The sequence below is a fragment of the Prionailurus viverrinus genome, chromosome A1 (assembly GCF_022837055.1).
Source record: "Prionailurus viverrinus isolate Anna chromosome A1, UM_Priviv_1.0, whole genome shotgun sequence".
Taxonomy (NCBI): Eukaryota; Metazoa; Chordata; class Mammalia; order Carnivora; family Felidae; genus Prionailurus; species Prionailurus viverrinus.
The window spans coordinates 176,720,549-176,747,937 of NC_062561.1; the positions used below are offsets into that span (position 1 = coordinate 176,720,549).

General features: G+C 39.9%; 1 protein-coding gene across 4 annotated transcripts in view; it reads right to left on the minus strand.

Moving 5' to 3' along the window:
* CPEB4 (cytoplasmic polyadenylation element binding protein 4) overlaps positions 1-27,389 on the minus strand; it is a 70,371-nt gene that overhangs the window by 13,724 nt on the left and 29,258 nt on the right. For 3 of the 4 annotated variants that reach the window (XM_047853291.1, XM_047853284.1, XM_047853278.1), the window contains exons 3-5: positions 15,294-15,344; positions 3,549-3,722; positions 86-175 (exon numbers count right to left, since the gene is read on the minus strand). In XM_047853291.1, the coding sequence (XP_047709247.1) occupies positions 86-175; positions 3,549-3,722; positions 15,294-15,344 (315 nt within the window). The remainder of the gene's footprint in view (positions 1-85; positions 176-3,548; positions 3,723-15,293; positions 15,345-27,389) is intronic. The other variant, XM_047853298.1, reaches the window with a different exon arrangement.

Sequence of the window (27,389 nt, forward strand, 5' to 3'; positions counted from 1 at the left end):
TAGCAAAGATGAACATTCATGAAAAGGCTAAACATTAAACAATGTAAGGATACACTGCACATGTATATTAAATTTGGAGAATTACCTTTAGGAGGAAAATAGGATTTGCTCTCTGCTTTATGAGGCCAATCCACAATCAAAGGGCCAAAGCGACGAAAACTAGCTGTGATCTCATCTAAAGAACAACAAAGCAAAACAAAACAGTAAACTTAAATATTTTTACAATCATTTTGGGGAAGTAGTTTAGAAAAAAGTTTCAAATCTACTCTTTACAAGAACAGTACAAAGAACTCCTACACCTCCTTCATCTAGATTCCCCAACTGTTAGTATTTTACACATTTCTTGCCCTTCTTTCTACCTGTATGTATGCATGAAATCAACCTATCTACCTACCTACCTACTTACCTGTCATTTTTTTTTCTGACATCGCGCTCTATAACCCCAAAATACAACCGCTGGCACCTGCTCAAAACAAGGCCATCTCCCCATCTACCACCATGGGACCCTCCCAATCAGGAAATCGATACTCATACACTATTACTACCCAATTCAAAGACTCCACCCAAATTTCGACCTATCCCGGTAGTATCTCCTTTCCCTTTCTTTTTTTTTTTTTTTAATTTTTTTTTTCAACATTTATTTATTTTTGGGGGGACAGAGAGAGACAGAGCATGAACGGGGGAGGGGCAGAGAGAGAGGGAGACACAGAATCGGAAGCAGGCTCCAGGCTCCGAGCCATCAGCCCAGAGCCCGACGCGGGGCTCGAACTCACGGACCGCGAGATCGTGACCTGGCTGAAGTCGGACGCTTAACCGACTGCGCCACCCAGGCGCCCCTCCTTTTCCCTTTCTGATCCAGAATCCTATCCAGGACACGTGATATATTTAGACGTCCTGTCCCTAGGGTATCAGTATTCTCCAGTGTTGGAACAGCTTCTGATTCTTTGCTATCTTTTATAGCTTTGGCAGTCTTAAAAGGATGGAGGCCATTCATTCTGTAGGATGACTCTCAGCCCGTACCATTTCCTCATGACCAGACTCCTGAGTAGACTCTAGGAAAATAAATTTCCAAAGAAGTTCTGGAAAACAGTAGGTAAGCGTGTATCGATAAGACCCAGGAGGAGAGCAGGTCAGAGGAAAAGAAGAGATGGGAGATGTGCTCAAATTCCAAGCTGGTAGAACTGTTTTTCTCTCCTCCAGATTGTGAAACAGTACAGTCTGCTCTCCTCTTGATGCCCGTTTCTGCGGTACCATTTAGCTCACGTAAGAGAGACTGGTAAATAGAGGAAGGAAGTCAGTATAACCTAGAAGTTTTACTGGCTCACAAGTGATTTTTCCTGGGCACGGTGAGCTAGCATAGTGGGAGGAGAACTATAACCTTCCTCAGGAAAAGAAAAAGCCCCTAGCTTGTCGGATATGCTGGCAGGAGCCCTCCCTCTCTCTTGTAAGAAAATTACAAATGAGCACAGCGACCAGGGCTCTCTCGCTGGAGAGGTATATTCTCAACTTGCAGGGCGTTTGCACCTTCTCGGGTGCCGAGGTCCAGTTACATCTGCACTGCCTCCAAGCTTGCAAGCCAGCGTTTCTGCTCTAGTGGTTTTGTGCATTTTCAGTATTCCTTGAGGTAACCTCCAACCATGCTGACCTACTTGCCTACATTGTCCAAGTTATCTCCGGACATTACTTTCCTTTTTGCTGGTGCTTCCTAATGAACTTTGGGTACAAAGTTCAATAGGTTCGAAATTAGCTGCTTCGAACCCTATTTCCCCAGAAACCCTATAATTGTTGAGGTACCATTCCACATAGCACAATATTCTCCAGGACTGCATATTTCATGTTATAGAAATAACTTATCAATATGCTTGGTCTTAAGGATAATGCAAGATGACTACCATAATTCCCATTAATTTGGCTCAGTTTAAACCATCTCCTTTGCCAGGTTAGTTATATTTACCTGTGCTTCTAAGAGTTTTAGAAACTGCACATTTAAGATGGCTCAGTAATTTTCCAAAAAAATACAGACTATCTAGGCCAGGGAGGAGTTTATCCCAGGCAAGGTCAGGTAAAATTCAGTCGTCTCTCTCTTTTTGTACGTAAGCATGTAATTCACTCATTAAACACCATCTGGGCTATAAAGACTTTAAAAGGTTAAAACACAAAACAAAACAAAAAACCACCTAGAATCTACGGTACTAGGGAAAATGAGGATTCCAGGCAGAGAAAAGAGAAGGCTGCACTTCGGAGCTTACTTAGGCCAATTTTGTGACCACGTGGTAAGCCCAAGATGAACACTTTGGAAAGCTGTGCCCTCTGACGACAGGATGGAGACTGATTCAGTCTCACCTGAAATCCCAACACAGCTTCATAGATTAAACAAAACAAACAAAACAAAAGAGAACTGTGTTTATTTCAGTCCTTGGCTTTTTGAAACCTTTTTGTCTCAACCTTCCAAAAGATTGATCATCTTCAGGAAAATGAAGTGACTCAATACATTTAATCTCAGCCTAATGGGAAGCCATTAAACCTTATTATTAGACTTTACAGATTTTTAGAGAAAACTATTCTCCGTAACATTAACTGGTTTATTTCCATTTCCAATTCGGGAAACCAAAACAGATTAGGACAAACAACAACGCCGCCACCACCACCAAGGATATATGGTTGCTCTATGGTCTGCACCTTGGGTCTTTACTAGGTCATGTAGACCCACAGAGGAATAAAATATTACTGGACAATTAGTCCTCTAAATCTCTGCATGGCTGGCTCCTAATTCAGGTCTCAGCTCACATATCACTTCCCTAAAGAGGATTTCCTTAACCACCGAATCTAAGAAGATATCACCGTATCACAAAATAGCACAGTATCACACTATTTTCTTTTCAACACTTACTCTCTGATGCTTTCTTACATGGTTGCACACTATTTTATCTGCCTTTCTCCACTAGAACTGAAACTCTATGCAAACAAGGACTTTCTATCTTGGTTATGCTATAAACAAGCCTAAGAACAGTGCATGGCATTTTAAAAGCCTGTAAATATTTGACAAGTGAAAAAATACTCCTTGAATGATAAAACCCTGAAGATTCCCTTTCTTGCGGTCCTCCTTCAGGCTTTAGTTTTCAAAAGCTCACACTTAATCTAAGATTTTAAATGTTCAATTAACCACATTTATGGGGCACTCATAAAAGGTAGGAAACAAATAGGAAAACACATAGTGGAATTTGGCCAAGGCAGCCCGCACGGACGAAAACGCAGCAAGCACTGTTTGCCCACAACAGACTCCTTGAGCCGGTTTTCCAATGTTTACTCTTTTTCATCTAGCACAATCACTTGCTTCAGCTGGTGTTGCCAAAGTCCTGTTCCCCTTCCTCCGTAAACTACTCTCACTTGCCAGGATAGAGAGATAGAACAAAAGAATCATGCAAATCAAAATGGAATACCTGGAGTCAGATAAGATTGTTAGTATCGTAACAGCCACCACCATCTATGAGTTACCTACTATGTGCCACAGTAGGCACCGTGCAGTTAACCGTTCTTTGTAAATATACCTTCATCGATGTCAGGAGGTAATCCGCCCACGAACACCTTGCGAGAGTATCGTTCCACTCTCTCTCCATTCTGGTGAGTGAAGCAGTGAGGTGAACCCAGGCCACTATGAAGAGGTTGATCCCCACGGCCATCATCCAAGAATCCATCTTCCATTGGAAACAGTGAAGACTGACCTGGAATAGAAAGCAGGAAAAAAAGAAAACGCTAACAGCAAATGTTCCTTGCCACCGATTCCCTTACCCAAGAAACCAGGAAAAGGGCAGATTCAACAAAACTGCTGCTTTTATTTTTCTCACTAGGTAACAAATCGCTTAGATAGGCTCTTGAATTCCCATCGCTTTCAAGTCTCAATGGAGTCAGAGAGAAAAGCACACGGTTAAACAGAAGACTGCTCAACTAGCCCCCTGGGATCCAGAAACTTCAGGGAGGTGAACTAGAAGTATAGTAGGAGGGAGCACTCTCTTTTGGAAGCAGCTGGCAGTAGACAGCACTGCCTTGGCAGGGCCCCATGCTCACGGGCAACCTAGACATGTATACCAAGTATTAAGTTTGACTAGCAGATGCTAGATCACTTGAATTTTTCAAAAACACAGAATGACATAGCCTGCACGACCTCCTCTAAGACTGTCCTTAAAATGCACAAGTCCATTCTTAAAGTGAGCACTCACCTTAGTTTACCTGAGTGGGTTCTAATCGAAACCCATTCAATGCTGCTCTCCAACCTCACTGTCTAGTCTTACAGAATTTAAGATTCTTAGGCATGCTAACGATCTATTTTCTTTCAGTTTGAGTAAGGACCAGTTGCCACCGGTGCCAGCTAATTCTAAAAACTAGGCATTACGTGTGCGGTTTGAAAATCCTATGATACAGAAAATATAAGCGGAAGAGACCAGAGACGCCCAAGCGGTTCACATTATTCCCCTGTGTACTTGACCGCAAAATATGAACGTTGCAAATCATAAGCGAAAACACAGAGCTACAAATAACTGTAGAATCTCTCGAGCGCTGTTTTGGGACTTTCCGGGCTGCCAATTTCCTTGCAGGTACTACCTGAGGAGTTTGTTCACAGATCCTACAGAAATGTAGCGGTCAGTGCTCTTCCTCCACTGAAACATTCCGATGTCCCTTTGTTGCCACACTTGCCTTCCTCTCGACCTTCCTGACTGAACGCAAATAATAACAGTGTACTCGCTATGAATTTATCCCATAAAACTATAGCTCAAGGGCTATGTGATGAAGATAAAAAATGACTTTGGAGGTTATTTCCTATATGGTCTTTAAAAGTCACTTCCATTTCAGAGTTGAGCTATCTGACTATCCACCTTGCTTGTAAAAAGGCAAAGCTATCACAGGCGTCAAAAATAAGGTTTATTCAGGTACCTCTAGGAAATGGTTCTTTTAAATTCTCTAAAATTTCTCGAGTTTTTTCCTCCAGTGTTGGAAATGTATAGGATTGGTCATTTGTGTAGCTAATCTCATTCAGTATTATGCTGAAATTAGTAGAGAAAAGTAGACATAAGGTATTCAAGTATAACAGAGCTTCCAATATGATCAGGCACTTTGAGACTAGTCACCCCATATTTTCCTTTTTAAAGATCCGTAAGTTTCTTCTCCTAAGAAATTCCTTTCAGCAAGGAAAAAAGCAAAATAAATCTTCTGATACAAAGAAGTTGAGTTTATAATTCGGGGACATTATCGATTCAAATCCAAATCCTACCATGCTGACTCCTTCAAATTAGAAAGTCTATAATGCTGACTATGACACATAATGTTCGGATCAAAGCTACAGTGCGTTCCCCCGCCCCCCTTCCCCACAAGGGTTAGAAATTGAGTGAACTTGGGTCCTCTCCAAATACAACTGGTACATTCAAAAGTTAAAAACAATAATGTTACCTCTCCTTCGCCCATATGTCCTTGCTGCATGTCAAATGAGAAAAAAAACAAAAAACAAAAACAACCTTTCAAACATTGTCAAAATAATCAACTGTGATTTCAACTACCAGCTTCTGAAACTGAAAAAAGTTGGCTATGCTCCGCATTTCCTAGTAAATGTCTCAAAAACAAGGAATTTGGATGGTGAGAGGTCAATTTAATACACCCTTCTGACTTGTTTTTAAGTTCTTCGAGAACACTGTAAAGCTGTATTGAATTTTACTTGTGGTAAGAGAAGTTTTTGGCTGTAACTGTCACCCAGGATCCAAACTAGGTAACATGGAACACGATCTAAACCGACTCCTACCATACTGATCTTGCATTGTCCCAGAATTCCCTGCTAACCAGCAATTCAGCAAATATGTCGATATTTAATTCAAGACTTTTTCACCACTACCGGATAAATAGCAATTTTGCACGATGGCTTGATTAATCCCTCATAAAGAAAATCGTAACAAATGAAATCTTTAGGCAATTTATAAACTTCCTTTTAGCCAAAGGAAGTTTCTTGTCCCTTGTCAAATTTCCCACCATGTCCCAAACGCTGAAAAGTAAAAGGTCTGGCATTTTATTGCCAAGTAGTTACGGCTAAGAGAAGCATACAATATACTGATACGTATGTCCTTGAATATCAGGAAAAGGGCAGTACAAACTTTCAATCAAGAAGCTTTTGAGAAAATGGCTCCCCTGAAACCAACTGGCACTTAAAAGCCGGGCTTGCCCAAACACCTGAAACCAATTCAACGAACATTGCTTGAATGCCTGATCTGGCTGGGCACTACAGACAAAGCACACGGCCCTGACTACACAGAACTAGCAAACGTAAATGCCAGACAGCCGCATAAGCAAATAATGATAATACAGCATGCCTACTGCAGTGGTAGTTATGTGTTAGGTGCAACAGAAACAGAGGAGGAAAGCAACTGGCTCCGATTAAAGAGTCAGGGAGAGGGGGTGTGGCATTGGAGCAGGAGATGGGATGGCATGTGAGACCTTAAGGAACAAACAGAGGAAGGGCACTGCAGGCCTAGCAACGCAGCAAATAGGAGCGCTGTCATGGTCAGGAAAAGGTGCCTAGAACAGAAGGACATGGACCGAGTGAGGACCTGGCTGCAGAGGAGTGTTCAAACAGGAAGTCGGGGTCGATTTTTGAGTTAGAAGGTGGAGTCGTACCTTGAAGAAGTCATTATACAAACTGGTCGGGGTTTTAGTTCTTAGCCCACTAAATAAATGCTTAAGATGTTTAATTCAGTTATAAGGGAGTTGTAACTTAGAAGCACTGCGTGGGTATTTTCCAAAGTGAGACTGTCTCATACAAAATACATGTTCTGGGGCGCCTGGGTGGCGCAGTCAGTTAAGCGTCCGACTTCAGCCAGGTCACGATCTCGCGGTCCGTGAGTTCGAGCCCCGCGTCAGGCTCTGTACTGACAGCTCAGAGCCTGGAGCCTGTTTCAGATTCTGTGTCTCCCTCTCTCTCTGCCCCTCCCCCGTTCGTGCTCTGTCTCTCTCTGTCCCAAAAATAAATAAACGTTGAAAAAAAAAAAAACACAAAATACATGTTCTCCCACTAGTAGGTAACATTGGATTTCACCAAAATACTTGAACAAATGGATTAAAACCACATAAAATCTCCCTCAACTAGGTTTTCACTTTGGTAGGTCTTAAATTTGGGGTGAGGGGAGGTATTTTCTCAGTTAACTTGACATAGGTTGCAAAGACAAAGATATAAAAACAGGTGCTTGTTTAAGAACATTCTAGTCCTATAACTACTTCAATGACAAGGGAGTTTGGGAAAACGAATGATTTGAAAATCTCGGTTCCGTCAAACTTAAAAAGTTGATGCTACTCAGATTTCTAAGAAAACAAATATTTGAAAAGAGTAGACTTTTAAAAGCTATAAAATTAACATAAAGCTCTCATAGCTTCCACTTATCAAAAATAAATACAGTTTCAGGAGCAGTAAATGCTATAGATTAAAGGCAAAAATAAAATCTCAAAAATCTTTAAATGTGTACTTCCAAACTTTGATCTTATACCACAAAATTAAGCTGGTTAATACACAAGAATTCATGGTTAAATTCTGAAAACTATTCAGAAATGCTTTCCCACACGGAGAAAAATAAGGGATAGGCACACAACGCTTACAACCACAAAAACTGTCAAATGAGGTAGGGAAATTAATATAAACTTAGTGCCAAAAGATAAAAACAATGATATTCTAGAACACAGAAGAGAAGAATGTTTATTTCCACTTATTATTGCGCTGTTAATTATACATTATTTTTAATGCAGATTTTGACATGACAAAATAAAGTACACAGATCATTAAGTACAGAGTCCAATGGATTTTCCAGAACATGAATACACCTATGTAATCAGAACCCAGATATTAACAGAGTAGTAAATGGTGCCACTTCATCCTACATAGGAAAGATGTAACAAGCATCTTTTTCCCAACTATTTCAAATTATACTTGGCTTAAGATTATGATGATGGAATACTTGAAACACAGGTCTGCACCACTTTATTGAGGAAAATGTCAGATTTGAAATCTCATGATCATCAAATGTTACATATTATTTCATGCTTCTCAAACGTCCAAGGAAGTGGTGGGTAAAAAAAAAAAAAAAATCACTTAAATATGTATAAAGAAATCTACACTTTGGAAAATTCTAGCTAAGTTGGCTGAAATAAACTCTGCCCAGATTCTTCCTTTAATTTTCAAAGGGTACACTGTTAAAGATATTTGTAAAATGCATGTTATTATTACACACAAATCTTCTAGTCCCCATATGATTTAAAATGACTACTATTTATATGTTTATCTACTTTTATTATAATTTCTTAGTTTTCACTTATAAAGTCCTCAATAATTTCATGTTCAGTATTAACATGATACAAGAATGCTCTAAATGGACTGGAAACATTGTAGCTATAAATTATTTTTTAATGTTTTATTTATTTTTAAGACAGAGAGAGACAGAGCATGAGTGGGGATGGGGCAGAGAGAGAGGGAGACACAGAATCCCAAGCAGGCTCCAGGCTCTGAGCTGTCAGCACAGAGCCCGACCCGGGGCTCAAACTCATGAACCGCCAGATCCTGAAGAGCCAAAGTCGGATGCTTAACTGACTGAACAACCCAGGTGCCCCATAGCTATCAATTTTTATGATTTCTAGATGCCTGCTGTTATGAGATCTATTGATAAATACTTTCTCTCCAAAATGTCTCCACAGGATTGCTTACAAATGCCCTACATTCATCATTAAATTCCCTCTAGTAACATTCCAGTACTCTGGGATGCTAGATTTGCAAAGAAGGTGGAGATAGACTTTTCAGATCTTTTTTCTATAGATCATTATAAAAATGAAAATATTATTTGTTTCTTATAAAGTATCTTTTTCTCATTGTTTCTCATTTGTCAAACGTTTCTCGTTTCTTGTCAAAAAGAAACAAGTATCCATAACAGTGAAACAATCTTAAGAAGTAAATACCTAGCATGTAGCCATTTTAAGAGTGGCAAATATTCATGTGCTGGCATCTAAAGCTCTCTCAGAGAGTTTCCATGACTTGCCTATGTGTGTACTGTATGGTTCATAACGTGTAAATTTAAAAAATAAAGAAAATACAAATAGGTATGTGGGAATTTGCATAAATCTTTTTTCTAAAAACCACAAGAACCTTCAGGGAGAAAAACTGGCATGGGGAAAGAAAGAAGGATCTCACTTCTTGTTTTATGCTTTTCTGTATTATTTACATCAATCAACTACATTACTATACTCGCTCACAGATCGTTTTTGGTTTTCTTCTTGGTACTGACATTAAAAACAAACAAATGATACATTAAAGAAAAGCAACTTTGTAAAGAAGAGGCTTTAGGCCATGAGGGATAAGCGATTACTACGTTTTAGGAGGCAATGAAAGACTGATCACACTCCGGCAACTCTGGCCTACCTCAGGCCTTTGGTCTACAACTCTCACTGCCCCCAAGCTGAGAAAACAGATAGCAATTCTATTTGGAAAAACAAGGGGAGAGGGCTCAGAATAAGAGATGTTATCGAACAACAGATTTTTCCAATAGGACTAAAAAAAAAGTACGTAGGGGAATTAGTCAAATTAGTAGTCATTTAAAAAGATATAAATCAAAGGCTGGAAGCTAAAAGAATGAAGATGGTAGAACCAAAAAGCAGGCAATCATCATAAAGACTGGGGCCTACAATTCAACAAAGAGGCAGAGAATCATCTTAAATCATTTTATAAATCTACCCCTAATGTAATGGACGCAGTGTCCCAAATTTTAAATCTACGTTTCACAGTTAGAATCTCCTATGTCACGTTGGCTTGTGTTTACGCTAACTTGTTGGTATGATATTCAAAGATATGGATAAGATGAGACAAATACATTATGTGTGAAGAGCTATTTTAGAGAAGGGCAGAGGATGTGACTCTCGTTTCTCTATATCCCCAACCCTCAGTTTTTTATAAAAATGGAGAGCTGATTAGAGAATGACAAAAGATAGCCTATGTATATATCATGACCACATAGTCAGATGTTCAGTAAATAGTAATTTTCTCCCTCCACAAAAGTAAACTCATGTGTCTATATTCTGAGGTTGGTCTTCAATAATTACTCTCGGCTTTTCATTACTATTCTAAGGCTAACAACCGCAGAGCACTTTAGAGTTTACAATGTTTTCATATTATCTTTTTCAGGAAGGCATCTTTCAACATGCTCCTTATTCTAGCAACTAGAACCATATTATATACATTTTCAGTAAGTGACTATAATCTACTTTTCTCCTGGGTAAATTATACCCTCTCTCTTTTCATAGATTTCTGTGTATGTCGCCACCCCCCCCCCCCCCACCCCACCGCCCTGCAACCCTTAAGCAAACAATCTTCCTCCTCTCATTCCAAAGAACTATAATTAAGAGTTGTTGTTCTATGCTAACCTTTAAAAGATCTCTTACGAATCTCCTATCTGGGACAAACAAATATTTTAATGGGTGCTTCCAAGTAAAAGACATCCACAGAGAAAAGGAAATACATACATGAATCTGTTAAAACCTAATATATTTCGCTGTTATTCTATAACTTTCCCTGCCAGGAGTTCTATTTTTGAAGCAGTTAATCCTATGGGCTGAAGCAGCGGAATGGGAGGTTGGGAAAAAAAAAGTGCCAAGCTCAGGGGCGCCTGGGTGGCTCAGTCGGTTAAGCGGCTGACTTCAGCTCAAGTCATGACCTCACAGTTCAGGAGGTCAAGCCCCGTCATCAGGCTCTGCGCTCTCAGCCTTGCCTGAACTCTCTTTCTCTCTCAAAAATAAATAAATACGCATTAAAAAAAAAAAAAAAAAAGTACCAAGCACGAATACTTTTATACAGAGGTGGTGGTAGTTGTACGTTAGTCTTCTCAGGCAAAATAAATTCTCAAGATGGGTAAAGGGAAAATTAATCTTTTAATCTGATGTCTGTCTCAAAGCTACACCAAGGAATCTGAGGAACCTGAGGATAGTCTGGCCCAAGCTCCTTTCTGACTTGGCTGAGAAACTGAGTCAGTTTCAGGCTTGCTTTTCATAACCATGAAATGGATGTTCTAAACTATATTCCTATTACATAAAACTTATTTGGAAAAGGTATCTGTTCTGGGATGAATTGTGTCCCCTTCTCAAAATTCCTATGCTAAAGTCCTAACCTCCAGGACCTCAGAATGGGACTATATTTGACAACAGGATCTTTACAGAGGTACTTAAGGTTAAATGAGGTCATTGAGGTAGGCCCGAATCCAAAATGACTGATGTCCTTATAAGAAGAAATTAGGACACCATTCATGCACAGAGGCAAAATCATGTGAACACAGAGAGAAGACAGCCATCTAGCCAAGGAGAGAGGCCTCAGAAGAAATCAACCCTCCTGGCACTTTGATCTTGAACTTCTAGCCTCCAAGACTCGAAGCTGGAGTTTATTTCTTCCGAGGAAAAAAATGTCTGTTTAAACCACCAGTCTGTGGTACTTGTTAAGGCGGCTCTAGCAAATGAATACAGCATCCAGAAAGTAGCTACGAAGTTTGGGGGTTTTATACACTTAAAACCCAAGGATTTCCCCTGTGAATGTCCCTTAAAAAAAAAAATCTCTACAACTGATAACGGCAATAAATTGAATAATTCCCCAGAATGTGCACTACAACATTCTTAGCATAGTTATCAATTATTATCTGTTGAATTATACTTGCAGTGTCTTTTAAAAGTCATGAGTGGTATATGAAGGTCACTGCATAGTATGAAAACTGATGATTGAGCATGGCCAAGGGGGAAAAAAGTAATTTGATCTACCAGATGAGTAAGCCCTTCTTACCTCTGTACATGCAAATCCCAACACTACTCCAATATAAACTCAGTATAAACTGTTGAAGCTGGTAGACCACTCTGAACATTCTGAATCTTTTTTTCTTTTTATTTATTGAGGATTTAAACCCTACTTTTTTCCAAAAAAAACCTTGGAGATTGCTTGAAAATTTCAAAACAAATTATACGATAAAAATCATAGTCGAAATTCAGAGGTTCATGGGAGAAAGAGTAAACAATTCTTACACATTTTTCTCCAAACAAAAGAGAAATGTCTTTCCACTCAACAGTGGCTTGGAAGAAAAAAAACTCTGAAACACTGCAGGTTACACAAAGTCGAATAGCTACATAACCACTTTTATAAAGGTTTTAAAACATGAACAGATGATTTATGGTGGGCAGGGAAGGAAAGCTCCTATAGTTCCTTGAAGTCTTTTTTTTTTTTTAATTTTTTTTTTTTCAACATTTATTTATTTTTGGGACAGAGAGAGACAGAGCATGAACAAGGGAGGGGCGGAGAGAGAGGTAGACACAGAATCGGAAACAGGCTCCAGGCTCCGAGCCATCAGCCCAGAGCCTGACGCGGGGCTCGAACTCACGGAGCGCGAGATCGTGACCTGGCTGAAGTCGGACGCTTAACCGACTGCGCCACCCAGGCGCCCCTCCTTGAAGTCTTAAACTTAATAATGAATATATAGCAGCACAATGAACTAGGCTGTTATCTTCAGTGTTCAGAAAAGACTGCAAGGACATAAGACAGGAAGGGACTGTAATTCAAAATGAATACAGTTTCACGTTATCTATTGTAATTTTGTTTAATGTTGATTCATTTTTCAGAAAGAGAGAGAGCATGAGAAGTGGGGGGAGGGCAGAGAGAGAGGGAGACACGGAATCCAAAGCAGGCTCCGGGCTCCGAACGGTCAGCCCAGAGCCCGACGCGGGGCTCGATCCCGCGGACCGCGAGATCACGACCTGAGCCGAAGTCGGATGCTTAACCGACTGAGCCACCCAGGCGCCCCTCTGTTAATAATCAGACAAAGAAAGCATGGTCAACTATAGACAATTCTTAGACTCCTCTTAATCCCTTGTTTTCTCCTTACAAATTTTTAGCATCTATTCCTAAGCATTCTAATTATTTTAATTTGACTGTGTGCCATGTATTATGCTAAGTGGTTTACATGCATTTCATCTTCATCTCAATTCTGTGAAATGGGTAGTATTTGTGAGTTTATCTTCATTAAGTGCAATTAATGCTTTACACTAGATTTCCAAAACATGAGCTAAATTGACAGCAAAGTTACTAAAAACGCAACACATGAATAAGAGTAATTTCTCTACAGAAGCAATCCACCATAGAAGATGCTTCATAAACCTGACTGAAGAGAACAGGCAATGCCCCCATCTCATCAAGATGACTGAAAACTGCCTCAACGTCCCTCCGTCCCCACCTTGTTTCAATTCCAGGATTTTAAAGTAATCTGCAATAATCTGGATTTTGCTCCCGGGGAGGAAATGACCCTGTCGGCCAACTCCAGCATCCGGTCAACCTAGTTTTATTCCGTATTAAAAATGTATAAATTGGCATCTGGTCCTAGTTGGCTGGTGATTAAAAACTGACACTTGATCAAATCTGACAAAATCAAGTTCTAGGACCCTCTGAGATGAACACTAGATCTGAGACTACGGTAGTCATAACCCCACTCTGCGATCCTGCTTAAGGAACCGGAAGTTCTCCCTCTTTGACATCTCTTTGTTCTTTATCTTCCTGCCTTTCAGTTTGAGACCATATTAACCTCAGCCAGTATATCTAATACACAAAATTTCCATGAATGTAACAGCAAAAACCATAGAGTCTGTGGACCAGTAAAATGTCAGAATATAATTATTTGGGGGAGAAAGTTACCCTTATTTTTCTTTGCCAAGTAGGGGTCACAAAAACTAATCTATTCATTTAAAAAAAAGGATATTAATGGCAGGGGGGAGGAGGGAATATAATATTAGACTCTAAAAATTTTGAAGTGAATTTAAGCTTTAAAGAAAACCCATGAGAGAGTCTCGCCTCAACAAAGATGGACCCCAGAGGCAAATGATCTAATTAAGCAACTGCATGAGGAAAGTGAGACAAAGAAGACTTGGCCACTTTGCCTAAGATCACACATCAATATCTCAAATCTTGGGTTCACCGCCATTTCCAGCACACAGACTCTGGAACTCGTTCACAAGAAAAGCAAAGATCCTGCTGTAATGGCAACCCCTTATATTATTCCCCCTTATCTCGATGTCATTATCACCACTGGGTTTGGTTTTCGGTCTACACACATTTACGCTGAAGTATTATATTTTGACATTATTTCTGGTAGCTGTAGCATGAAGAGTCTGATAATAAGTGAGGCTTTTATAAACTGTACGGTCTCCAGAGGATCTGACGCATCCCTCGCAATTCTCACCAATCAAATTTCTTTTCACTTTTCCTGACTCAACGATCCTATGTCCTTCAGAATACTGATTTCAAACATAAAAGCAGATCCAGTCACAAAAATAATTTGTAATCCTCCATTCATGACATACCATGGACAAGGAGTACAAGGTGGTGTGTTGGTTTTCTGCTTGCTTGTTTGGTTTGATTTCGTTTTTGGAATGATGAGAATATGGCTATTTCGTCAGGGAATACTTCTTCGAGATGGTGGGACTTAAACTTTGGCAGATAGAAGGCATTGTGAACACACAAATTTAAGATCCATATTCAATAGTGGATGAGTAGAAAAGAAGTCAATGTGTCTTTTGAATTCTACCCAATTAAACGATAGTAGAACAAAACAGACACTTTTTGATTCTTTAATTCCTTCTAGGAGTAGATGCCCCTTCCTGGTGAAATTTAGTCTGTTTCAGCAAATGCGCATAAAAGAGAACTCGATAGTACAATGGGGTAATATTTAGAACCAGAACGGAGAATTTACCAAAGGCACTGTAAAGGCCAATAAAACTTCATCCTTCTTGTTCTCATTAGACAGCCAACAGTGAATGACCTTGTCCTTCACAATGTCAAGCCCTGTGGTCTCAGGCTGCTTTTTCTGGTTTCAGATCTCTGATTACCCTCCTTTCCCCCTGGAACATTTTTCTAACTACATGGAAATGGTTTTTATGTTGACATTTCAAAGGTCACTCTACAGAATCTAAGGGTAGATTAAACCGTTCTTTATGTATCAGTATGTGATTCTCATGTATCCTGTCACCAATTTCAAGACAGAGAATCAGTTGGTTCTCAAAGTTTAAAAAGTTCCTGCCACAATCAGGAGGAAACATAATTATTCATTATACAGCTAACAGATTAATAGCAACTTGCAATTATGATTACAGAACAAACTAATGTCATTTTTTTCCACCGGTCAAAGCATACCTACTATATTTTCTCATCTAGCACTAACTTGGTTCAGTTCTGTGAACTTCACTAGGGTAAATCAATTATCACTTACCATTAATAAGCAGAGAGCTATCGGATCCTGGATATGAATAGTTTAGACGACCTGAAGGTAAAAGAAGGCCGTTACTAAATTTATTTTTTTCATAGATGGTTTAAACGTATTTGTAACAAAGCTGAATTAATAGCTTTAATAGGTAAGGTATTTTTAAAAAGCTTTATTATGGGATAAAACTTTGCTGTGCTAATGAACACAATGAGTCAGAGGACATGTCAATCAGCATGTTCACAAACATCCAAAAAGGGCAAGTTTGAAAGTGGGAAAATAAAATATCCCTCATATTTAACTATTTGCTCTCTAATTTCCAAATTCCCACACAAAGTAATTTCCTTTATAACATTATGTTCTAACACAAACTCATCATGATAGTTTTTTTGCTCCATAAGTGTGAAAATTTTCAGGTGTGCGGTTTTTTTGTGCGTTTTTAAAAGTACGTAAGTAGCAGGAAGATTTCTCTATATAATTCACAACAAAAGCCCAGGCTTATAACTACATGTACAGACACACTAATAGGTTTAAATTCTCATTTGGGAGGAAATGCACAGAAGGTAAGCAAAACATATCACTGTACTTACATGTGACAGAAAATATCAAAGCCCAGAGCACAATGCCCAGAGCACAACAGGTGCTCAATAAATGCCGGGTTGGTTTACTTCTGATTTTGAGGTGATTCGAAATCTAGTTTTGAACCTACAGTGGACACCCAGGATGTCCATCAAAAGAGAAGTTGGGTTGGCACTAAAATTTTTGGAAGCCACAGCATCTTCTAAATTGGTAGCCACAAATAAAGGGAGGGAAACAGCAGTGGGGTGGATCTCTCCATTTATAAGGAATTACATTTCTGTTTTGGAGGAGTTTCTAAATATCTACACCACATAGTACCATGTACTACTTCTGGGTACACACCATACCCCTAGTTCTACACTGTAAATTATAAACATTATCGGGGCAACAGTTTTAAGTCTCCATATTCTACACGTTCATCTGCACCCGCCTTCCTAAGAATGGCGGAAAACCCTCTACAAGTCTAAAGAACGAATAGGAGAACGTGACTGTTAATTATCTACCATGGTCAGCACTTTGTAAAGCGGGGAAGAGTGTGAGAATTGAAAACTGACTCCTAACTACAGACATTTCATTAGGAAATAGCACACTAAACTCTAATCCCACAGAATCACAGCAGACTCTCCGAAGGTATGGAAAAGTGGGTACGCAGAGGTTCTCGCACGCCTTAAGGCTGAGGCAAGCCTTCCAACATGCCAGGAGGCTCTATCTAGCTCCAGGAAACACTATGGGAACCAGAGCTAATATGTGGTCCTATCGCTCCACCAGCCATATGTTTACAACTCCTCAGAAAGGAACTTTAGGCCTCAACTATCTTTCGATTTCTCAAATTCTGCTTCTTTGAAATAGTCTCCAAAGAAACGACCTCATGCCATGAAAAAAGCAAACTGTGCTCTATTGCTAATAGCTTTAGTTAACCCATGTCCAAAACTTGGGAGTCTAATATGAAACAAAATCTGAACTTCGTAATTTTCCTATACGTTAAGGCCAAATACAAGGATTATTATTAAGTTGTTAATTATTTCACTTAAATTTCAGTTTGCTCCTAGTTAGACTGAAGCCAGGGATGGAAATAGGAAAGGAGGAGGTAAAAGTTAATTCTGATATTCAACTGCTTCATGAAAGTTGGCTCAATTATTTAACGCTAATATACACAGCCAAGTATCCAAGTCGGGCGAATTCCATCTAAACTGCTTTTAACTATAAGCCTGGATTGTATGATCTGTCACAAGCATTTTTTTTTTCTTTTTTTTTTTTTAAAGCAGAGACTGGTGATGCTGGAAAAAGAACATGACCTTAACTGTTAAAAAAGTTAGGGGCGGGTGAGTAGTGTTTCTGAATCAGTTAACTCAAAGTAGCAGCTGATTTTCTGTAATGGAACACATGTATAAATTTTATTGCTGCAAAAACCCTCTAGTAAATAAGAGAACTATGATACATACCATTTTCATTTACCATTTCATTTTTTAAGTTGATGTAAGTCAACACAGAAACAAAAGTATTTAACTATATTAATCGAAGTTAAAAGGAAATGTTTTACTTCTAAGAAGATATTCTATTTTTTTTTTTTTTAATGCTAACATTCCAGGTGAAACCAGAACTGTTCCATATAAACTAAATGCCTCTTATCTGATGCCAAGAAGGGATAATCAACAATGAGAATCCAAAAAAGACAAATGACCAAACTGGCTGGCCCAGTTTACACAAACCAAGTTCCACCTTATCAGAAACTCACCTTTTGGGTATCTCTTTTAAGGAGAGAGAGATAAGAAGAATATTTCAACTTGACAGGCACAAAAATGTCCTTAACTCAGTTCTCAGAGTTTGCCTCAACACACAGCTTCTGAGGAGATCCTACCCTTTACCGCCAAGGTAGGTGACCTTTGACACCTTTCCTGCTCTTCGGACTTCTGAATGCAGTAACTCTACCCTTCAGCTAAGACAATAGGGCACTGAAGAATCAACAGCCAAGTTCATAGTTTAACTCTGAAAGTGATACTTGTTTTTAATTTTCTAACCTGGTCTTGTGATATGAGTCCTGTCAAGCTGGAATCAATTTTGGCCTCCAGGTAACAAATACACCTGTGACATTTTGTGAACCAATCAGTAATGTTTTCTACTTCAATTCAGAAAATATACGCAATGATATTTTTTTTCAAAAAACTTTTTTTTAAAACTTCATAATGCTTCCTTAACCTGACTGCCCTACCCTTCTGTAAATTCTTTCTACAATTAAAATATCTAGAGTCATCCATTGACGACATCCATTATGGATGACATGTATCACTTCCTTTCTGGAAATCTTCCATAAACTCTCATTTTAAGTGCCATGGGACATTCAAGTCTTCCATAAGCCTTTTCATTCTCCTTGTACACCCTTCATTTCTGTGCTAATATTCCCTCTGTTCTACGGATGCCAATTTTTACAGACATTTCTGCGGTTTCTATTCCACAGCTAGATCACTGACAATCCCTTCTTTTGTCTGACAGTACTCTCTTCCTTTGTTCCCAGGGGAGGGGATTTTTCAAATCTTTTCTTTTTTTTCTCTCTTCAGATTCACCCTTTTCCAGTGCAACCTTCCCCAAAAGGCAACTCCCTTTCTAGATTAACTCACTAAGTTTTATTTCTAACTATGTTGCAACAGCCAACCTTGTTAGGTAATCATCTAAATTTCTTTTTTTTATCTCTTTATCATAATAGCCCCCTTTAAGAATTAGACTTTTACCTAGGTACCTTGAGTTTCCTGTTTGAGTACCAGGTAAGCATTCAATGAGCTCATTCCACTGAAATTAAAATACCAGCATTTTACAAATGAATAAAGTGAAGTAGAACAAAAATAAATGAGCTATCTGAATATGAATATAATCCAGTGTTTGTGGGTTTTGTTTGGTTGGTTTTTTGATAACTCATCTATCTATAAATATAACCCAGGTTTTGGCACATTTAGAATTGAATTTCTCAAGGGAGAAGGAGGACACTGGGATTTCAGGCAAAGTGAACCTACTGGATAAAATTCAATCTTGGAAGGCTCTTAGTATTGATTATGTTATGAACATATAGAAATACTGCCTGGCTAGCCATCCTAATCTTAAGGGAGATTATGACAGAAAAATAGTAGTCCCTGGAGACCAGCTGGGGCATTTGGAGCCAGGAGCCCGGCATACATCATGCAGAAGGCAGAGACTATATTTGGTGCTATGACTCAACCTAGCCAAATACAGGCAACTGATACAGTGTGAGACTCTGGGGAACTACACTACCAAATTCTACAGCTCGGAAAAGATCTGTACCCCAGCTAGCCAATTTTATGCCAGGCATTTGCAAGTTGCAGAACCAATATTTACCAACCAGAATAAGAACAGCTGATGGGGGGGTGGGGGGGGGGCAGAAGTACCCAAAAGAACACTATGTACTATTATACTAAGACGAAAACTAAAGTAACCTCGTCAATGAGATGAAAGGAGGAAGGACTAGAAGGAGATACTCTGATACATTAGAGTATATATATGTATGCATTACTTTCAAAATTAGAGAAAAAGTTATTTTCTAAAACATTACCCAGATATTACTGCTACTGATGATTCGGCAGGAAATGATATAATAAACGCTACTATTTCAAACACAGAAATATACATATACAAACACCGAAAAATGTCAAATGTTCCATAGTGCTATTCGATTTCATGCCACAACCTTCTTTTTCAGTCATGCCAGCATTGTCGGTGACGTGTGTAGGCTAAGGAACGATAATACGGGATAACTGCAAGGTTGCCCAAAATACAGCCATGCAGTCCCATATAAAGTAACGAGTGATGTAAAAGTCTGAGTTTTTTTGATTGACTCACCCTACAAAAACCTGGACACTCCAAGGAAAAGAGAAGGGTTTTCAGTGGACACCATTAAAATTTTCTAACAGGAAAAGGATAAGTATATAGGCTTAGGCCCATTTCTAAGGCAGAGTAAAGATTTATACACAGTACCAACATACATACATACATATACACTTGTTTCACTGCAGTGTCCCTGCTAATTTTCTTTAACTCACATTTAAGCAAGTCAAAGCTATACTGCCACCAATGAGTTTTTAAAGGTGTTGTTGCTCTCTACCTGCCTTTCTGCATCTGCGGTTTTTACCAACACTGCCTGAGACTTGCAGCAAGATGGCGCTGTGGGGACCTAGACAACACAGAGCGAGGCTCAAAGAGATGTACAAAAAATTCAGTTTCTGAATACCAAATTTATACTTAGACAGATGCAGAACACATATCAATAGGAACTATTGTAAAATGTGTTCAATATGTTCTATCACTTAATCGTGTAATTATTTTTTTTTAATTTTTTTTTCAACGTTTTTATTTATTTTTGGGACAGAGAGAGACAGAGCATGAACGGGGGAGGGGCAGAGAGAGAGGGAGACACAGAATCGGAAACAGGCTCCAGGCTCTGAGCCATCAGCCCAGAGCCTGACGCGGGGCTCGAACTCCCGGACCGCGAGATCGTGACCTGGCTGAAGTCGGACGCGTAACCGACTGCGCCACCCAGGCGCCCCAGTGTAATTATTTTTACTAATGCATTCCACTGACCTTATTCTACCCCCTAACCTATCTGTGATACCACCAGCCTCCAGTAAAGATGTCTCCATGCGAAATCACAAAGGAGGAACTGGCTGGGACTGACATCAGCTGGCAAATCTGGCCCCTCACCCATCCAAAGAGACATTTAAATCACACGCAGACACACTTCACGCTAAACAAAACCCTTCTCTGAGAAAGAGCTGGCTTTCACTTTAAAACCCAGGGCTTACTAAAAATTCTTGACTTCTCTTGCCTATCTCCCCAGGTTCATCTTTCCACACTGCCATTTCCCTTCCCCCATTAGCTAGTCCAGAACTACTGGCCCGTTAACTTTTACTTCCGGGTTCCACCCTCTGTCTGGAATGCCCTCCTCTCTCTACTCCCAGTGTCTCACCACTCAAGCCACCACCCTTCTGCCCAGGTAGCTTCTCATCCTATGGGAAGTCCTCCCTGCCTGCCCAAACCACTGGCTCTCTGGTTCAGACAACCTCATGCACTCCGTACAACACCCTTTACACGATACTTGAATTACCTATCCCTAAACTCCCTCTTTCTCTAAGGCAACAAAATCTTTCAGGACACATTTGGAGGTCTTGCCTCCCAGAGCCTCGAGCAAAGATGCTCCATAAATAGCTGAAGCAAATGAAGCAAAGCCAGCAATTGGTGGTCTCTCTGCCCCGGAACATGCAGTAGAAAGGGTAGAGAGGCAGAGCAATTCCCGTCTTGTGAGCTAGGTCGAATTACGTAGCTTTTATGAGCCTCGGTAAAACAAGTATTTCCATTTACTTTGCAAGGCTGTTGTTGAGAAATTCACGACACAATTTTTGCAAAATGCTCAGAAAAGTCCCCGGTACGGAAGAGGTGCTCTATTAACATTAAATCTTTTGCCCTCTGAGACCACAAGCCAGAGATAACCAACAATCTTCCACTTACGAAAGAAAGAGGAAGGATTTGTTTTAGCCAAATAAGATCCAAACTGAAAACTTGGAGAAGGGAGTGGCCATCTGGGGGATTTTTCAGCTTCAGAGAGAGGAGAGCTTGCTGGTGTTCTTGGTTACAAACGGATGTGATTCTTTGGGGGAGTGAAGGGGGAAAAACATCAAACTCCTTACCTTTATAATAGCCAAATTGGCCAAGTAGCAGAAGTGTTTTAGGAAATGAAAACTGAAAATTCAACTGAAAAATGTTCCTTATAAAAAAACCAAGGAGGTCTTCCTTTTGTACCAATGCCTCAAATTTATTTTTCAATTGTGGTAAGAGATTGTAATAGTGGCCAAACAATAACATTTATCCGTAAGACAGGGAAAGTCAAGGGGTAAGTTTCCATAGATTATAGATTTCCTATAAAAAAGAAGGATGGCTTTGACTGGAACTCAGGGCAGGTACAAAGTTGCAAGACCTAACAAAAAGCAACTAAGAATTTCAGGCAGAAGGGGATGTCTAGAGAGAAACTAGCAAACAGCTGACCCGATTAAGGAATTCAAAAGATTTCCTACTGCCAGTAAACCAACAACAAGCCGGCAAGCAGGAAGGCTATTTTTATCCCTGCCAGAGGCCTTCTGACTCTGGATGCTACATTTAGAGGACAGAGCAACAAGATAACTTGCCTTAAGAGGATGTTATGATACCAGTGATTAATAGCAATTTTTAAAGCTTAAAAAACTAGGCATAGTTTTTGTCCAAATTTGAATGAACAAAAGCCAGTTTGAAAAACAAAAACAAAAAGATAATATAATGGAAAGAAAAGTGGAAATACAGACCAACGGGTAGTAAAGTTTTAAGTAATCCAGAAAAAAGCCAAGGCAGTAAATTGAAATTCTCCTATCTTGGCAAAAGTTTGATTAAAAAAGGCATGTGTTACAAGAGACACATTTTAAAAGAACCAGCGAATAAACGAAGAATTAGCGATCTGACCCCAAGGTACAAATGATTTTGAGACACGGCTCTCTGTACTGACATGAACATAAAAGATCAAGACAAACTTATGAAATCTCTAGATGCCAGAAGCCAAGTTGCTTGCAAACGATTGAGAACTTAGAGAAGAGTGATAAACTGCTCCTGAAACTGATTACTGAAGTCCAACCCCCAAAAAGCAATCGGCAGAGTCATTAACTGGCTTTCTGCATACATACCTATCCTCAACTCTAATCACTTATTTTTAAAAAAAATTTTTTTTGACGTTTATTTATTTTTGAGACAGAGAGAGACACAGCATGAACGGGGGAGGGATAGAGAGAGAGGGAGACACAGAGTCGGAAGCAAGCTCCAGGCTCTGAGCCATCAGCCCAGAGCCCGACGCGGGGCTCGAACTTGCGGACCACGAGATCGTGACCTGAGCCGAAGTCGGACGCTTAACCAACTGAGCCACCCAGGCGCCCCATCTAATCACTTATTTAATATAAAGTCTGATGACTTTATTGAACCTTAATGAAGAATGCACTTGAATTTCACGCCTGATGTAATTTCACCTTTTGTGGTTTCTCAGAAGGCCCAGTTTTTATTTTCTCCTATCGATATTTAAGGCACTGAGGCTTCCTCTGCCTTACTAGCCTTCAAAACTAAATAACAAACAAGCTATTATTCCAAGATATCTGCTAATTATTTGAAGGATAAGATGCATGAGGCCAGGAGTCTTTGCTTTTATTCCCTGATATATCCCAACAGCCTAAAATAGTGCCTGGCACATGGCTGATTCTTGATATGTATTTGTTGTATGAATGGCCTCCCACAGCTTTAGATTTTATATCCAAAGTGGTTCACAAAGTGAGTGAAGATGACCGTGGGGCAAGACAGCAGTGTATTTGAATCACTTGGAGAATACGCATGCTTCAGTCTCATGACAGACCTGGTGAATCAGAATCAGGGAAAATAAGCCACCTTGGAAACGTTCTCTCAGCAATCCTATTTTGACCTCTACCCTTAATAATGTAACCTTCAGTAAGAAACCAGCAGATTTGAGATCTGAATCTTTTACAGTACATTACGATAAAATGCAGATCTTCAATTCTGACCCAGTGTCCTAAGTAAAAATTAAGAAACGTTAACGCCTATTCTCTGTCTAAAGCATACTAAAAAAAATAAAATAAAATAAGAAGAAAAAAAACGTTCAGGCTCTTTTTATGTTTTCCTCTTAAATGCCACATAATAAACACCCAAGCTACTAAACCAGGAACCAGGAGCTCTGTGTTCCCTTCTAGGTACCAGTTAGTTGAGTGATGGATGAGTGACTCTTCCAGAAGCTGTTGTGTCTCTCTGAACTTCAACTTCTTCAACTGTAAAATGGAGATCACAAAACTCACATAAAAGGTTATGGTAAGGATTTAAGTTACACAAATCCCAGAAGGGGCACAGAGTGAAAGTCAGAGAAACAGTATCAGAAGGATGAGCTCTTCCACTTGGAAGTGGTTGTTAACACTGCTTGCTACACAGAACGTCCAGGTCTACCTCAAAAAAGAAAACCGTAGACTGGCATCGAATGTGTCCTCTGATCTACTACTACCTGGTGCATAGAGTGTGCTCAAATATTTGTGGAACTGGAATATAAGCAGGAGCTCAAACCGTGGGCCTTAAAGAAGGCTGTCTCCCCCTGCTATCAGGGGCTGCCATGCTACCCAACCCCAGAGCGCGTGTGCCCCTTGTCGCAGGGCTCCCCCAGACCCTAGCATTGCGCCAGACGTAGGCTAAACAGCCCACGCTCCTAGCCCTGCCTCAAAGGGCAAAAAGATGGTTTCAGACGTCAGAGACAAAGTCCCAAAGTGCTATTTTGGTGGAGCTAATAATCTAGGGTAAGGCAAGTTCAGCTCCTCATTCCTCTATGTCTCCATCCTCACCATCTCCTGTATTAAATTCCTCCTTATGCTACGCTCTTTTTGGTAACGGGGTACATTCCAATGGCAGTTTAAAGAAGAACAATTAGGGGCGCCTGGGTGGCTCAGTCGGTTAAGCGGCCGACTTCAGCTCAGGTCATGATCTCCCGGTTTGTGAGTTCGAGCCCCGCGTCGGGCTCTGCGCTGACAGCTCGGAGCCTGGAGCCTGCTTCGGATTCTGTGCCTCCCCTCTCTCTCTGCCCCTCCCCTGCTCACACACTGTCTCTGTCTCTCTCAAAAATAAACATTAAAAAAATATTAAAAAAAAAAAGTTTCGGAGAGCCTCCCCACCACACTAACAAATGAGACCCCCAACCCCCGCTCCCATGAATACTACCGGTAAAACAACAACAAACCACCTTAACAATAGAAGGCTACTATGAATTTAGCAACACCTTGAAATGTATTTTAATTACATTACATCAGCATCCACATGCTTCTGAAAGACAATCCTGCATATGTAAATGATATATCTATCACCTAACTGGAATGCTTAGTCCTAATGGGTTCATAGGGGCCCCATCAAATAATTCTCATGGTTCAAGAGGCCCATGGTCCACAAATGGAGAACAAAAACATTCCATGACGCCAAGTTTAAACAAAGGCTTCCTAAACATAATATTTTTAGGCCTATCTCAAAAAGAAAAGATGCAGTCTAAAAACAAAGCCTTCATTCAGCTGACTACATTTATTTGATTCCTGGTATACCCTTTCTACAACTAATCAGTATAAAATACTGCCACGCCCAAACCCACACGAAACCCATTCGCTACTTTTCGTCATTAAACTACGAAACTCTGCAATTTTGTCACTTAGGAACACCACGTCAGAGAGACTTGGTGGAATTGCTAACAGTAGTTTAAAGGTCATGGTGTTCAATCCTTCCATTCCCAGGGGAGGAAACCAAAATCTAGAGAGAACTGATGGACCGAAGGCCTTATTACTGCTAATGGCAGAGCCAGGTTGGAGCACGATCCTAAATGCTTCTCTTTTCACTCCTCACAATTTGGGAAAGTCGGTTAGAAGGTAACAACCACTGATCATTTACAACAAAGAGATGGAGTGGCTAATTTAAATACCCGTATTTAATGAACCATACTAGGCATTTATTATTTGGAATATTAGGGCCAGTAGAAGTTAGATTTTTTTGTTTTAAGTTCTTTATACTTCAATTAATCACGACTGCTCTTCAGAATTGAGATTTGCACTTATTGTGGGTTTCTTGAGAATGAAAAAAGGGTCCTCTAATTGGTTGATTCCTCCTTCTCTTTCCCGATGTATAGCAACTGGCATCGGCCCAACTGGATTCCAAAGAGATTATGGAACTGCTTTCCCTTCAGAGTTCCACTAACGTTCTTAATTGACTGGTTACCAGGTAATACCCAGAATAAAACAAAGCCTTGCTTTTAGACCAGAGCGCACTGGCCGTGGGACTGAATTCAGAATCAGTCAATTAGACAAAATAATGAAGCCCAGAGGCAGCCTGGCCATCTCAATACCTGATTCAAAGAGTAGTAACTAGTTCAAAATTAGTTAAAAAGTACTCCTTTTGCAAACTTTTAGCGCTGAACAACAACAGACTCTCTCTTGTGAGAGTTTTCTCTCTTTTCCATCTTGTAACTTTAGTAGTGAGGATAGTGGCAACGTGAGGGGGAAAAAATAAGGAGCTGTGGGGTAGAGAAATTCACCGTACCGGGTATATATATATATATAGGTGCTAAATGAATCACCTGCATACACTAGTCATGTGGAAATTCCATGCCTATCAAGGAAGAAATAATTTTGTGGCACAACTGTGCAACTGATCTGTCCTTCCTGTCACTGAACTGAACGCAAAGAGAATCTTGGATATTTTTATGACAGCTCCAAGTTGGCAAATAACATATTCAAGGATTATAGATCACAGGGTCAAGGAAAAGTCTTAAGATCTTTGCAGACTACTCCCTACTGTATTACCCCATTATCAAAAGACTTTTCCGTTATGTAGCTATTAGTATTCAGGGCTGGTTTACTACCTGTCACGAAATAAGAGAGCAAGTCCCCTCTCCGGAGAATTTTAGAATATAGAAGGGAGACCAAAAGTACTAAGTGACACTACCAAAAGGTGCACATATACTATTATTTATTTGGAGGCAGGGCATGAACAAAATGGATCTCTATAAATATTCTGGACTTCCTTCTACTATTTTTCTAGTGTAGGAAGCTCCCTAATATGTAACGCTGGCAAACTGTTGACAAAGTCTGAAGACTTTACTGCCTAAATATCGTTCTGATTTCATTTCTGAACGAAAAATAATATTATTGCCTGTCCATAAGGCAATACCTATACTTACTAAGTTGTACACAACACTGAAAGGGCAAAACACTGCAGAAAAGCACTTGTTAATTCGCTACCTGACTGCTGCCTTTTTTTCCCAAGTTACTATTTTCTTGTTATTTCTAAGTGTTAACTGTCACGTGTAGTTGATTCCATCACCAGTCCCTGATCTGAACGTACATCCAACAAAATTAAGCCACGACAGCCATAAAATATGGGAGCCTTAACACAATTGTAAAGGGGGGGGAAAGGTTACGAAGTTAAAAGCTTCTTTTAAAGAAATGTTTCGGATCTTTAACCTTCTATAAACAGTTCACTCTCACCCCCCTCCCACCCCCCCATGCCCCTTTACCCTCACCTCTCACGCAGGTAAAATCAGGAGTTTAACAATGTTTTAAGAGGATCACTGAATTTTCATGGACTCAAAATAAGATTCTTTGTGCTCCATGCTCAGGATTAAGAGGACTGCTTAAGTAATTCTGGGCCCACATCATGGATGACATAAGACAAACTCCCCCTTTGTGACAACTGCTTACACGAGTTTCAGAACAAATAAAAACAAAAGTCAATATTCTATCACAAATGTGTGGAGGGTACAGGGCAAAGAATCTACTTACCACGACATGTTACGTTAATAAACTGGGCAGAGGAGGGTCTGGACACAGCGCAAGGAGTGTTTACTATGGACAGAGCGGGTTTCAGTTCAGAGGCTAAAGGTCCAATGCTCTGTTCATACACATCACATTTTGTTCTCCCAGCCATCCCCAC